This window comes from Penicillium cosmopolitanum, assembly GCF_028827165.1.
Source record: "Penicillium cosmopolitanum strain IBT 29677 chromosome Unknown utg000006l:49.0-5199605.0:1.0-5204138.0, whole genome shotgun sequence".
Taxonomy (NCBI): Eukaryota; Fungi; Ascomycota; class Eurotiomycetes; order Eurotiales; family Aspergillaceae; genus Penicillium; species Penicillium cosmopolitanum.
Genome location: NW_026622676.1, coordinates 4057532 through 4071516, shown reverse-complemented (window position 1 = coordinate 4071516; position 13985 = coordinate 4057532). Strand labels below are relative to the sequence as shown.

The 13985-nt window shown below is 50.2% G+C and overlaps 5 protein-coding genes across 5 annotated transcripts; 4 read left to right on the top strand and 1 right to left on the bottom strand.

Moving 5' to 3' along the window:
- Positions 1 to 1350: 1350 nt before the first annotated feature.
- On the top strand, positions 1351 to 3305 carry N7509_006049 (putative FAD monooxygenase; the record flags this gene model as incomplete). The annotated part of the gene is made up of 2 exons (XM_056630686.1): positions 1351 to 1995; positions 2052 to 3305. 2 exons carry the CDS (start codon positions 1351 to 1353, stop codon positions 3303 to 3305), a joined length of 1899 nt encoding a protein of 632 aa, XP_056489988.1.
- Positions 3306 to 3675: 370 nt separating this feature from the next.
- On the top strand, positions 3676 to 4555 carry N7509_006048 (CXXC motif containing zinc binding protein; the record flags this gene model as incomplete). The annotated part of the gene is made up of 5 exons (XM_056630685.1): positions 3676 to 3710; positions 3759 to 3981; positions 4041 to 4106; positions 4235 to 4360; positions 4412 to 4555. 5 exons carry the CDS (start codon positions 3676 to 3678, stop codon positions 4553 to 4555), a joined length of 594 nt encoding a protein of 197 aa, XP_056489987.1.
- Positions 4556 to 5156: 601 nt separating this feature from the next.
- Positions 5157 to 5755, top strand: N7509_006047 (small nuclear ribonucleoprotein F; the record flags this gene model as incomplete). Its single annotated transcript, XM_056630684.1, has 4 exons — positions 5157 to 5162; positions 5273 to 5310; positions 5452 to 5607; positions 5689 to 5755. The coding sequence occupies 4 exons, from the start codon at positions 5157 to 5159 to the stop codon at positions 5753 to 5755; spliced, it is 267 nt and encodes an 88-aa protein (XP_056489986.1).
- Positions 5756 to 9268: 3513 nt separating this feature from the next.
- On the top strand, positions 9269 to 9523 carry N7509_006046 (uncharacterized protein; the record flags this gene model as incomplete). Its single annotated transcript, XM_056630683.1, has 1 exon — positions 9269 to 9523. One exon carries the CDS (start codon positions 9269 to 9271, stop codon positions 9521 to 9523), a length of 255 nt encoding a protein of 84 aa, XP_056489985.1.
- Positions 9524 to 10794: 1271 nt separating this feature from the next.
- On the bottom strand, positions 10795 to 12418 carry N7509_006045 (Synaptobrevin; the record flags this gene model as incomplete). Its single annotated transcript, XM_056630682.1, has 5 exons — positions 10795 to 11073; positions 11175 to 11699; positions 11735 to 12199; positions 12258 to 12287; positions 12326 to 12418. 5 exons carry the CDS (start codon positions 12416 to 12418, stop codon positions 10795 to 10797), a joined length of 1392 nt encoding a protein of 463 aa, XP_056489984.1.
- Between the last annotated feature and the right edge of the window lie 1567 nt (positions 12419 to 13985).

Genomic DNA, 13985 nt, shown 5'->3' with positions numbered 1-13985 from the left:
AATCTGAATAGGTCAATACCCTACTAGTAGTAGTAGTAGTACTACTAGCCGGAGATAAGCTGAGGTGTCCGGGGTTTAGCGGCAGCCGGCATTCTTGCCGATCTTCCAAGGTTCATCGGAAGTCCGGCCCTGACGAGGCTGGCCGTTATAATTGCCAGTGCCAGTGCCAGTGCCAGTGCCAGCTTGGCTCCCGGTTTGGTTACAAAGAGGCAAGATAGAACTAGGCCCGAGGTTATCAGAAAGACCTTTTAACCTTATTACATAGACACCAGTAGCCGGTGGAAATCCCCCCTGCGGCTAGTTTCTCGGGATGAAATCATCGGTGAGATCATCGGAGATCCTGCACTTACATAGGATGTAGTTTCTGGCTGTGAGCTTCAAGTTGAATCAAAATGGAAGCCACCTGGGCATGGGCTATGATGAAGTCCACCCACAATGTAAGTGGATCGCAAGTTGCTACTGTAACACCACTATCATGAATCTGATATACGAGTACGGTGGTGGCGGGATAATAGAGCAACAACCACCGAGCTAATTTGCCAGGTAACCCGACATGGTGCTCGGTAGAATAGTGTAGAATAATCAGGCCAATTAAAGACGAATTGCCAGAATCTCCAAATGAGCCTGGCACTATGCACCGGGTTTCCCTTCAACAAACTGCCAGTCAAACTGCCAGTCAAACTGCCACGGTCAAGTGGGGGAGCCGGTGGGCAGGGTGGGCAGGGCGGCAGAATAGTCGTAGTCCTTGTGATAGACAGGCACCATTTTCAAAATATCAACCAAGGAGAATTAAGCAATAGTACTTGCTCGCAGGATATCGCACATATGTGCAGTGTAGAGTGACTGCATGTACCGGGGCAGCAACCGAGTTCCACTTGCCGACTCGCGCAGCCGGGCAGCGGTGGGGAATCAAGTGACTCCACTCTCCTCCACCTCCACCACTCGCCGTCCTCGCCAGTTCATCCGGGATCAACGACGGCAACTCAGTCATTGCGCTGGATGCAGGGCGTCCCCACACGCTTGTGCATGTATAAACCACTCTCCAGAGCCTCTGATTGGTCCACCCCAGCTCGCTCCCAGCAGCTCCCCACGATACAACCGATCTCCAATGCCGTGGCTGTTCTCCGTCATCTCAATTTTGCCCAAGTCGGCCCGCTTACCCCGGCCTGCTGGAAACTATTTATGAGCCCGCCATGGCCCTCCGTCGAATCTTCTCTTGGATCGTGAATACTAAATCATACAGAGTATATACTTCTTTGCACAAAACCTGACTTCGACCCCGCCGCTTTCCGTATATTCTACCTCCTACCCTACCCTCCCACCTCCCGACCTCATTTCCTACCAGCAAAGATGGCGCAAGAGACGTATGACATCGTCATCGTCGGTGCCGGTCCTGTGGGCCTGCTTCTGTCCCTCTGTATGTCCCGCTGGGGCTACAAGGTCAAGCACATCGATAATCGTCCTGTCCCGACCGCCACTGGCCGCGCCGACGGAATTCAGCCGCGTTCCACCGAGATTCTGCGCAACCTGGGCCTGAAGCGCGCCATCATGGCCTACGAGCCCGCCAAGGTGTACGATGTTGCTTTCTGGGATCCCAAGGCTGATGGCTCTGGCATCGGCCGCACTGGAAGTTGGCCCAGCTGCCCTCGTTTCATCGACACCCGCTATCCTTTCACCACCCTTGTCCACCAGGGTAAGATCGAGCGTGTCTTCATTGATGAGATTGAGAAGGCCGGTACCAAGGTCGAGCGTCCCTGGACCATTCACGGGTTCAAGAATGATGGCGCCAATGCCGATTACCCCGTTGAGGTGCAGCTGAAGAGCATTGATACCAACGTTATTGAGACTGTTCGCTCCAAGTACCTGTTCAGTGGCGAGGGTGCTCGCAGCTTCGTTCGTGAACAGCTCGATATCAAGATCCGCCACAAGGACCCCATCGCCTACGTTTGGGGTGTCATGGATGGAGTTGTCCGCACCAACTTCCCCGATATTGAGGTGAGCAAAGAGCCAGAGAGGTTACGTGACTGGACATAGAACTAACTTTTCGTCAGACAAAATGCACTATTCACTCCGATGCTGGCTCGATCATGGTTATTCCCCGCGAGGACAACATGGTCCGCTTGTACGTCCAGATCGCCTCGTCAACAGATGCCGACTGGAACCCTCGCAAGACCGCTACCGCCGAGGAGGTTCAACAGACCGCAAAGAACATCTTGAAGCCCTATTGGGTTGAGTGGGACCGTGTTGAGTGGTATTCCGTTTACCCCATTGGACAGGGTATCGCCGAGAAGTACACCTTGGATGAGCGTGTATTCATGGGTGGGGACGCCTGCCACACCCACAGCCCTAAGGCCGGTCAGGGTATGAACACTGCCTTCCACGATGCTCTCAACATGGCCTGGAAGATCCACGCCGTTGAGACCGGTTTCGCTAATCGCTCTATTCTGAGCACTTACGAGAGTGAACGCAAGGATATTGCCGAGACTCTGCTGGACTTCGACGCCAAGTATGCCGCTCTGTTCTCCAAACGCCGTCCCACCGCCGGCGAGGTGTCTGCTAGCAAGGCTGTCTCCAAGAGCGATGTCGAGGAGGATGAGTTTGTCAAGACCTTCAAGTCTTCTTGCGAGTTCACTAGTGGATACGGAGTTGCCTACAAGCCCAACGTCTTCAACTGGGACGCCAGCCACCCTGCCAAGTCGGCCCTGTTCAACATCCCCAACGTCCGCTTGACTCCTGGCCGCGCTTTCACCCCTACCATGGTCACTCGTCTTGCTGATGCCAACTTCGTTGAGCTTGAGCAGGAGGTCCCCACCAACGGCTCCTTCCGCATCTTCATCTTCGGTGGTAACCAGAACAAGACGCAAAAGGCCATTGCCGATCTCGCCGCTAATTTGGAGAAGGAGCGCTCTTTCCTCTCTGTCTACCGTCGCCCTGACATTTCCAATGTCTCTTTCTTCGAGCGTCACAACCCCCACTCCAGGCTCTTCACCCTCTCTCTCATCTATGCCGCTGCCAAGAACGAGGTCGACGTGGACTCCATCCCCCAGGTTCTGCGTGACTACCACCACCACCTATACTCCGATGACATCCCCGATGTTCGTGTCCCCGATGCCAAGTTCGCGGCTCACGAGAAGCTTGGTCTCGACGCTGAGAAGGGTGGTGTCATCGTTACCCGCCCCGACAGCCACGTCGCTTGCACCATTCAGCTGGTTGAGGGCAGTGGCACCGCTGACGCCCTGAATGAGTACTTCGGCTCCTTCGCTACGAAGGCTTTGGGACAGGACTCCCAACAGAGCCGTCTGTAACTTCAGGTGATGTCCTTTGTATGATCTTATTTCTTGGTTGTAAATAGCTTGTCTATATCGTTCTTTCAGAGCGAGTGCTTGAGCATAATTGGCGTTTCGATTTATTCAATATGATTACGAATAGAATTTCATCACTTCATTATTACTCTCTTCTAAAGTTTTGTTCTATATTACTAGCAATTTACAGTCATTCAGTGTAATATAGGCGATACTGCCAGCTTTGTGGTCACATGCCAAGACCTGATCTATTTTCTGTCTCCACCCCGCATCACATCGCATCCGCATCCGCATTACGGCGCCCTTCCATTTCATCTTCGAGAAACCTCTACAACCCCTCCAACTCCGATCACGTCAAACCAAATTATCCAAGATGCTATCTCTTGTGCTCACAGCCGAGCTGGAAGGGTAAGTCCGCTAAGCGCGTCCACACCCATTTTGAAATCCCTCGCAAAGCTCCCCGCATCGTGCAACAATTTTTGATGCAGGCCGCGCAGAAGCATTAAATTCACTCCTTGACCTAAGGATCGTTGATGCGGCACCCCAACTGACTCTTTCTGGTAGTGTCACTTCTCTTCGGCCAATTGACACCGAGGAGGACCCCTACTACTACACATTCCGGGTGAAGTGCACATCTTGCCATGAGGTTCATGCCAACTGGGTGGGCTTCAACCGCTTCGTACGTGACCCTAGAGAAGAAGTCCATGCTCGTGGATAATGCTAATATTTCCTATGCAGGAGCAACACGAGATCCCCGGCAGCCGGGGCGAGGCAAACTTTGTCTGGAAATGCCGTCTCTGCACCGTATGTGATTCCACCCGTCAAGAAATTTGATACCGTTCAGACCAAATTTATCTGTTCTCTGTCTCTTGTTTCTACTATTTTGCTCTATGATGAGACGGCGAGCAAAGAAATAACATTACAATCTGCAGAAAACCCATTCTGCTTCCATCATCTCCGGTCCCAATGCCTACGAGCTCCAAGAGAAGAAGACCGGTCAGAAGATTATCGAGATGGACTGCCGTGGTCTGGAGTTTATCGAGTTTAAGCCCGCAGAGGTAAGTGAGCCTTACTATCGAAACTGGTTCAAAATTCTTACTTTTATCTAGGGAAAATGGGAAGCCAAGGGTGTTGAGTCCCCCACCAAATTCTCTGACATTGAGCTCGATGAAGGCGAATGGTACGACTACGATGAGAAGACCAGCGAGGAAGTCAGCATCAAGGATATCACCTGGTCGGTTGGTCGGGCATAAATGAGTATGGAGGCATCCTGCTGTTTCGGTGACTAGCCAGCGCTGACGAGCTTGGGTGGAAAGGAATTTGGGTGCAAAGAAATGGGATTTTATGGCCTATTTCTCAAGATATCATTCCATTACTTTCGGTCTTATGGTCTTTTCGTTGTATTATTACCAGGAGGCTGATGAGCCTGGCGTGTGGTGTGGAGAGGAGTTGGTGTGGAGAGTTAAGCGATATGATGATTACGAAGCCATAGTAAGCCAAATTACACAACGGAAAAAAGACAATCACCAACATCGACTGTTCTCTTTCTGCTATTCGAAATAAAAGACTAGACAGGAGCAATTGTTCTTATCAAGTAGTATCCCCAATAGTAACTACCTCGTCGCTAACTCACACCAGAGGCGGTGAGGAATACTCCAATATCATTGGCCTACCCGATATCCCGACCAGCTCACATTTTCGCGGTGCTGTCGACTCCGCCAACCTCCAGTTCTCGCGCGCCAACGACCAGTCCCAAAGGAAAGAAGCTTCATCGCTAAGCTCCTCACCTCACACCAAACCCCTTTCATCCATTGTCTGTGCTCTCAGCGCAAGACCACCCACACACCCATCACAATGAGCGTACGTTTCCCAAGCCACGCCGCATCAAGCTCCGCGATGCGCTCGTTCAAAGCGATCAAGATCTTCATCTACGACATTGAAAAGACCTACCGCTGACATTTTCGTTACAGTTGCAACCCGTCAACCCTCGGCCGTTCCTCCAGGCTAGGTACGCGACTCCCCACCCGACCCTACTTAGCAACCAACCCCCCTCCCCCATTGAGCAACCCAGCACAAATTCACGCCACTATCTAGCCCTCCGTTCCCTACCCTAACTCGTTAAATTGCTAACCTTCTATCCTCATTGCAGAGTCGGCACTGAGGTCCTCATCCGTCTTAAGTGGGGCCAAACTGAGTACAAGGGTACCCTGGAGAGCATCGATTCCTACATGAACGTTCTGCTGCGGGATACGGAGGAACACATTGATGGAAAGCACACTGGATCTTTGGGCTTGGTTCTTATTCGGTACGCGCTCACCCTACCGTAATGGCTACTCAGTCTTCGGGGTTTCGCGTTAGGGGGAAAAGTGCTAACAATGATTTACAGGTGTAACAACATCCTCTGGATGGGCTCGGCGTCAGACGTCGAAATGACGGACCTCGGATTAAAATAATTGAAAGTCATCGAAGTGAGAGTACCGACCGATGCACAGTACTCCGCGGGCTAGGTCCCGCGCTTGTGGGAGTGGTCTGGTCCTGAAGGACCTGGACCTTCCTCTCGTCAATATCCAAAACCTGACTTCACTGCGTCGGGGAATGGCCGAGTTGATTGATGCCCGCTGCGAGACACGGGGAAATAAGGATGTGGACTACCGGGGCCATTAGGACCACTCACTGGTCCTTCGGGCAGATTCTTGTCCATGTGTTTGCTGGTTTATTTTTGATTCACGAGGCGTTTTGATGGTTCTTCCAGTGCGATATTATTGCATGGCTGCCTTGTGGTACTGGCCAAAATCAATACACTACACTATTTCGACACCGATTCCCTTGTTTAAGTTCAGCGTAGACGCCGCGTCATTAAATTCATCAATTGATGCCTATCAGGTGTCCGTATGGTAGGTTCTCCACGGAGATGTACACTGTCTGGCTCTCTACGCATCCCAGAGTACGTATGTCTTTGTGGCGAGTGAATCCTGCGACTGCTCATACTGTACTCATGCCATCCTGCGATATCCCAGTGACGAATAATCGAACACGCAACACATAGCAGATTTGTGGCAACAGTAAACTGAAGAGGAAAGGGAAGACCCGTCCCTTTAGGGGTCATCTGTAAGGCATGCACCAATTGGGAGGGACAGTCACTCCAAGCCAATCCCACCGCACGAACCAACACCTTTCTTCTCGGAAATGCTTGTAGCGGGAATCCGATATTGTCGATCATCTGATCGTCCCGCCGGAATTAATGTGGTGGAAGGCCGTGCGACAGATCCATGTTGAGAGGCGAGTACTAGCTCCACAGGGCGAAGGAGTGAGTTTGTATGTACGTATTTACGAGGTGCCAGTGAAGGCCTACGTCCATGCGTACCTAACCCCGCAGCTCTGCTCAATATAATTCAATCTAATGTGATTGTGTGGGTATCTTTGAAGATTGTACAGTATCCGCAGAGCTCGTTTTCTTTTTATAGCTGTGTGGAGGAGAAGTGGGAGATGGATCGACATGAAGCTTCAAATGACCAACAAACTGACCTTTTACGTTCAAGGGCCAAAACGTCATGGCCCCAGGCTGAGTGGGGGACGGGGCTCCAAGCTCCAGGCGGGGGTTTCTATCTACGGTATGGCCTCTCACCGATATCCGGATGGGTAGTACCTAGGTATCTGGTGAGTGACTATCGGAGATTTACATTCATACCCAATGAAGTGAGGGCGTAGCAGATTTTTGAGTACAAATTATGTGTTGAATAGTGCTGTGCTCTTGCAAGTTCGAGTTGGTGCATCGTATCTCTCATATGCGGGATTCCACGCGCCCAGATTACGTGGCTGAAGATATAGATAGAAGTAGTTGAAGTGAAAGTTAGTTAGTTAGCGTGGCTGTCGCTCGTTGTGGCGGGTACGGAGATGTTTTCGCCTTCTGATCTAGGAGGCAATCTTGGAAGATGGCATGTTTCGAGTTGAGTGCTGTAGATAGCCTACTACACATTGTGTGGTATCTGCGCCCGTCAATCAGGCACTGCGTTTAACTGAGATGGCCATGGACTGTACATAGCAGTTCGCTATTCGGCCATTCTGCATCCCTTGAGTGCTTATTATTTCCATATTGTTTATTATTGGTCCAAATGGATCAAATCAGGATCGTGGAAATCTGATGTGAGCAGCAGCCTCGGCCAGGGTACATTGGAAGTACAAGATGCTCCATATGCTGGGCAAAGCTCATCAGCAATTGATTTGCACCAATTATACAACTTGAAATTGGTCGAGCATCAGCCTCGGGTCATTCAAGCCCTGGCGGTAATCGCCGATACAGGGTTGCAAACCCCGACTGTGCCATTATGCCTTGTCAATTGCTGAGCCTTATCAATTCGTCTCTCCATGCCTCGGTTTCGGATATATCGGCCACCATATTGTTTAAGGAGAATTGCTGCCTATAATCTGGCAATCTCACATCTCACATCCACTGTCATCAACTCTCCTTCGGGCAGTCAGCTCAGAGTGGCGGTGCGATCCGGAGGCAAATCTGACTACGTAGGCTGACGGGGAGGGGGGGTTCGTGTCTATCGCTGCGAAGCGATGGAATGATTCTCCACGATGGAGGGGGTGGAATCCACCTGGGGAAGGGCACGCAATTTGAATGGCGAAGAGGTCGGCATTTTTCCTTCTCCATTGCATTTCTTTTTATAGCGAGGCAAACACAAAAGTACCGACATCGACATCCAATGCCCTATGGGTTGATAAGATCGGGAGCCCCCCGACGTCATGGGCGAAAACCCTACTGTGCCGACCTGCAAAAGTGGAACAAGCGTTTGGAAAGGGGGGCCATTACCTACTCGTACCCTCCATGAATGATTCCTGCGAGGTCATCGCGCGCTAGGCCAAACACTAGTCGAACACCAGCCAAGGAAAAGTTCGACCGAGACCTGGCGAATTTATTTAGTGCATTGTCACGGGGAGGGGGAGGGATTTCGATTTCTCATCACTTTCGCCGGTCCCCCTCCGTGCAGAAGTTGCGGTGTTCAGGGCACACAGAAAACCCAACAGGCGAAACTCTCCGCATGCTCAGTTGACCAGGGCCGCGCAAGTGCCCCTCCACTCAGGATCCACGCTGATCGGACGAACCATGACTGCCCGCGGGTTCTGCATCCCTAACGGTCAGTGGCCAGAACTCAGACGCCACGGCACCGCTCGAGTGGAGGGTCAACGCTGATCCTGGCCCCTTTGCGCTGGGCCACCCACCCACCACCGCGTTCATCAGCAGGTCGACATGTGCCAAATGAGGAAACCCTGCGTGCGCCTGTGGTGGGTGGTGCTTGTGGGGTTGTTCATCCTTGGTGTGCAGGTGCATGATACATCAGTCTGAGCTATCGGGGGAAGGCAACTACCATGGGTTAGAAGTACCCCGTATTAAGTAGTAGTAGTACTGGTATGTACTCCATTGATATGAAGATGTTGCACGAGAGAGAAATAATAGATCTTTAGGCGTCCGCCTGGGCGAGGATGAGCCTGTAGCAGTGCGGAGGACTACGGTGTACTACGGTGTACATATCCATTGAAGAGTGAAGACTCGCTAAGAAATTTAAAAAACAAAAAAAATAAAAAATCAAAATGCCAATAAATGACGGAGTACAACAAATAAAGAGGCAAAAAAAGAGACCCTCTTCATCCAATTGTCCCCTGATCTGCAGTCTCCACTTCCTCATGGAAACGAAAACCGTGGACTACCCGCATTTCCCCAAACTCGGGACTAGTAATCTCCTAGAACTTTTCTGTTTGTTCTATTTATTTTAGATCTCCTCTCCCCTCCTCTTTCTTGAACTCAACCAATCCTCTCGCTTGCCCCTCTCTTCAGAGTGAAACGTGCTGTACAGCTCCGGGCTTACCTGCGACATTCGTTGTCTCATCCATCGAGTATAAACACATACTATCTGCATACTCTACCACCATTACCAAAACAAATACATCTACACTCGTTCAAGATGCGTGATACTCCTTCCAAGTTCATCGAGATCCTTGATCCCAAGGACTCGCACCCCCGCATGTCCGATTCAGATGTCCGCCTTGAGGATGTCCTCGCCGATCACGAGGCGACCATCAGCCGCCCACGCTCCTCAACCACTTCCTCCTCTAAGCCCATGGATAAAGCACAACTGGGACGCGTCAACTCTACCTCGCCGACGCAGCGTTGGAAGAGATTCAGCAACATTCTCGCACAGCCTCGACGAAACTCTTAACCCTCCACGTCGCACCACCGAGACTATACACCTAAACACTCTACTCTGCTCTCGCCCTCAACACCCAGTCCAACCCCATTACCCTACTCTCCCCTCCTCTTCGCCCCGCCACGCTGGAACATATACGAATGACACGATAACGAATATCCATGATCGTGGGGTATTTTATCCTTTTTCTTCCACGAAAGAATACAGAAGTAAAACGGAGTAACGGACCCATGCGCATGCAGTGCACATGGAAAAGGAAACGGGTCCTCATTTCCCACGATTAGACTCGGGTGGAAAAGCCCCGATGTAATCGGTTGCAAGAGCTGGTTGCACCCTCGACCGGTTTGATGATGCTAGTCGTGTTGGCAAGGACATGAACGCGCCGGAAGCAGGAGATTGGCTTGCCTTCCCTGCCTGGCTTGGAATTACGATGTGATGAGACTTTTTTTCCAATTATTGCTTCTATTCTCTCTTTTCTTCATGGGCATACTGGTTTACTGGAGTGGATAGAAATCCATATCTCAATTGATGGTGAAGAAGAAGATGATGATGATGATGATCGTGATGATGATTATGAGTATGATTCTTACGAGTATTATTATTACCTACAACTAGCATCGTGACTACTGGATCATATTATTTACTATGACTCTACCTCCCAAAATTGCATTCAATGGACCAGACTAGACCAGACCGGACACGGTGTTTGATTCAGATTTCGTTCACATGTTGAACACAAGCCCTGCTGGATAGGGACACGATTCAATCTCCACTTCGTCGCCCCGAGGTAGCATCTCGCCGGGCAAATTCCAAGCTGTCCGAAGCCGTTACGCGACCGAAATTTATTCGGCCACACAGAAACGAGGTAATCTGCACTTTTCGACGGAGGGGGTTGTTTGTGTCTCTCGAGCATTTCCGTACCTGGTGGATCTGAAACCAGGCCCTGGGCTGGGCCCTTGGAAAGCGTTGGATGTCGAATTTGCTGGTCCATGGCTCTTCAGGTACGCGGTGGACCCTGGCGTGGCCCTCGGCCCAGTCGTGGCACAGGGTGCGACCGTCGCGAACTGGTCTTGGGGTTGGATGGAGACACTAGCGACGCTATTTCGACGGGGACTGGCCAGGCCGGCCGGCTCGGATCTGGTGGGAATTGTCCCTGAGACTGAAATTAAGGCGTTCTGGTGGCTGCGTCAAACCGTCACTCTTATTCTATTCTTATTTGACGGGTTTTAGATGGGGTGAGGGGTTCATCTCAAAAGATTCCCCATCCCCTTCCCAATTACCAATTACGCCCGTGCTACCACGCCTCCCATTGCCCCCATTCCCCCTTTTCCCATTTCTAAGCACGCCTCAACAGATGTCTTAGCACAATAGATCTTGAGATCCTCGGCTATTAGGCTAATGATCTTTTCCTCTACCTCCTTCTGGAATCTTTCTTCGGCTAGCGATCTATAAGCTGCGTCTAGACCCAGGATACACCGCACCACGGCATCTTGATAATTGGTACTGCCGATCATTTCGTCCGTGAGTCGTCGTGCAGCCATGGAATCTGAAAATTCCGGCGGCTATACTCCGTACAGCCCATTTGTCAGTAAACAACCTAGGAAAACGAAAGTAGGACATTCATGGTTCCACGGAGAGGGGAAGGGGCAAATATTGCACGTACCATACTTCTCTCTACTTCGCTTTTCAGATCTTCAAATAACCGCCGATATTTTAATTCAAGCAGTACAATTCCCAAGGAAAAGAGACAAGGAATCGATGCATGTAGAGTAGGTCGTGGTAGTGTTTCAGATACACAGTTCAAGTCGTACCCACGCGCTCCAAAAGTCCGTCCAATCAAAGGATTGTCGAAATCAATCACTCCATGCTTAGACCGCATGAATGACACATCGGATTTACTCCAGAAATCAGTCAGCCATTCTGTCGTATGAAGCTGCATCACCGATGATGCTAATTTCAATGCAAGGCGCAGCCGTTGTTCTTCATAAAACTGCGGATCGCTGAGCACTTCGGCCAGGGACACGGTTTGAATCTTGTCAGACGCGGGTAATCTTTGCCGAGCATCTAATATCCGGATACGGTGTTGTTGTCCCTGCCGGTTGGAAATGTGTCCGAGCCATCCTTTCGATGCAGGTCCTGTTATAGCTGCGCACAGGTCTATGATTTCAGTCCCGTCTGGCGGAGAGGTCTCCCGAGGGGAAGAGGCTCGACCGAGAATCGCACTTTGACATGGTCGGTATCTTGGCAGAGCACGTCCTCTTGTATTTTCTTCCAGGGCTCTGTTTCAATCTCTCGCCAGTTTGAAGAAGTGTTGAAGGTACTCGTCTCAGATGTGAAAATGGCATGAAAGTACACTGCCTTCTCGGTGAGCTGTGCACTTCGAAACCCCAGCTTGATGCTCATATGGTGTGGTTCCAGTGCACATTTGCAAGTTGGAGATGAAGGAAATCGGGCCTCGAGTATGTTGTAAAGGTCGATCGCATGTGAGCGTATTCTTTTGTAGTGTCGCGTGTTTCGACGGGGAGCTCGACGTGTCGTGGCAGTTGGTTGATTTTGCTTGGTGAGAATCCCAAGGAAGGTGTTCAATTTTTCTGTTCGTTGCAGGTGTCCCTCTATCGATTCTTTTTTAAGCACGAGAATAAGCTTTTTCCACTGGCGTCGATGGGTGCGATGGTCTAGAATATCGGGCTGGATCCAAAATCCGCGTCAGTTGCTATTTGGAAAACTCAATCCGGGTTAAGCTTACTTGGCTGTCGTCCCCATTAATGCCAAGTATCTTTTGATCTATATCAGCTCCTCGTTCATATCTTCGACCGCATCCAGATACTCTCGAACATTATTTTGGTCGAAAATGTCGGCTTGGACTAATTTCCCCTCTTTCCAGCGTGGATCTCGGGGGTTCTCCATCATACAACTTCATTTTCGTCCACCCCGCATTGAATAGCGATATCTTCCATAAAACGCCTGCAAGAGTTGCGGAATATGGTCTGGTTACGGGAAAGATCCCGACTCATGCGAACCACTAGTCTTTGATATTTGAACAGATCACTTGCTGTGTTCTTCTCGTTTATGTAGAGCTTCAATCCCCCAGTAATGAGTGGGAAGATACCCAGAACAAGCCCCGCAACCTCTATCCCACTCATTTTACCAGAATAACCGAGAAGAAATCATGAAATATCTGGTCAGTGTTCAGGGATAATAGGAGAGGTGGTTGAGGAGATTCGGTAACGAAAATGGGGCTGAAAGGTGTGATTATGCAGCGACCGCGCACGTTCAGTGCAGGGCGCTAAAAGTCAGAGAAAGATTTTGGAATAAATTTTATTAATTCTGAGTAATCCGCCTATTCTTGCGATATTTTTGATGGTCAAGCGAACCTTTTGCCCGCGGTCCCTCTAAATACCTGTAATAGAGGCCTATTGCGAGAAACAAGTGCATTGAATACGCGATACTAAGTGTGGAGAAGAGATAAAAACAGTAGGTAAGGCCTCGCAGATAGGCTGCAAGGATTGCACTAGGCCCAATAGGCCTGATCCAGAGTATTATATTACCCCCCTCGCAAAACACAATTCAGCCTCGTTGAATCAGTTTATTGTCGTCAACGTAGTCCTCCAGATAGACGTCATTCGCAGCAGCTACCACCCAGTCTGGTAGTCAAATTAAAGGTCCTAGTTTATCGGGATACTATGCGTAATAGTCTATAAGCTTCAGGGGTACGTTCTTAAATAACGTCGCTGTATACCAGTTGTTGTCATTACTCCTAGTCTACCTTGTGTAATATTAAAGCTTTCGATAGTACAGTTGTAAGTCTAGTATCTCGTCTACATCCTTCTCTAACTTACTAAGTATCTTAGTTAGGGATGGTACATCTAGTACTTAACCAGTCAATAGTAATAAGTATCAAGTCGGACTCGAATCGAATCAGAAGGGGTACCATACCTGAAAGCAAGACTTGCCGTCATCCTTGCACAGAGCACAGGAAACAGAATTAGTACAATCCCAGTTGCACTGAATTTCAGGAACCTCATCCTTAGGAGGACGAAGGGCTGCCTCCGCTACATAATTTACGCAAGCAGCAAAGAAAGGACGTGCGAAGAGAGCACGAAGAGGACGAGAGTTATCACCGGGCCCATCATCTCCTGGCGGCCCACCATCACCATCGCCTCCATCACCTCCGTCACCTCTATTGCCCCCATCACCTCCATCACCTCCAGCAGGAGCAGGAGCAGCACGACCCTTACCTTTCGCACGACCTCTACCTCGAAGAGCAGCACCCCTAGTGCCTCCAGAAGGACCTGCAACCGTGATCGGAGCACCCGCAGTGCCAGCGGCAGCAGCAGTAGCCGATATAGCGAAAAGATAACGAATCGAGGATAAGAAGGAACAGATTACAGAAAACGAAGATGAGGGAAAAGTGAGGATTGAGAGAGCTGCAGAAGGAAGCTTTTATTATAGAGGCAACAAAGAGAGTGTGTTG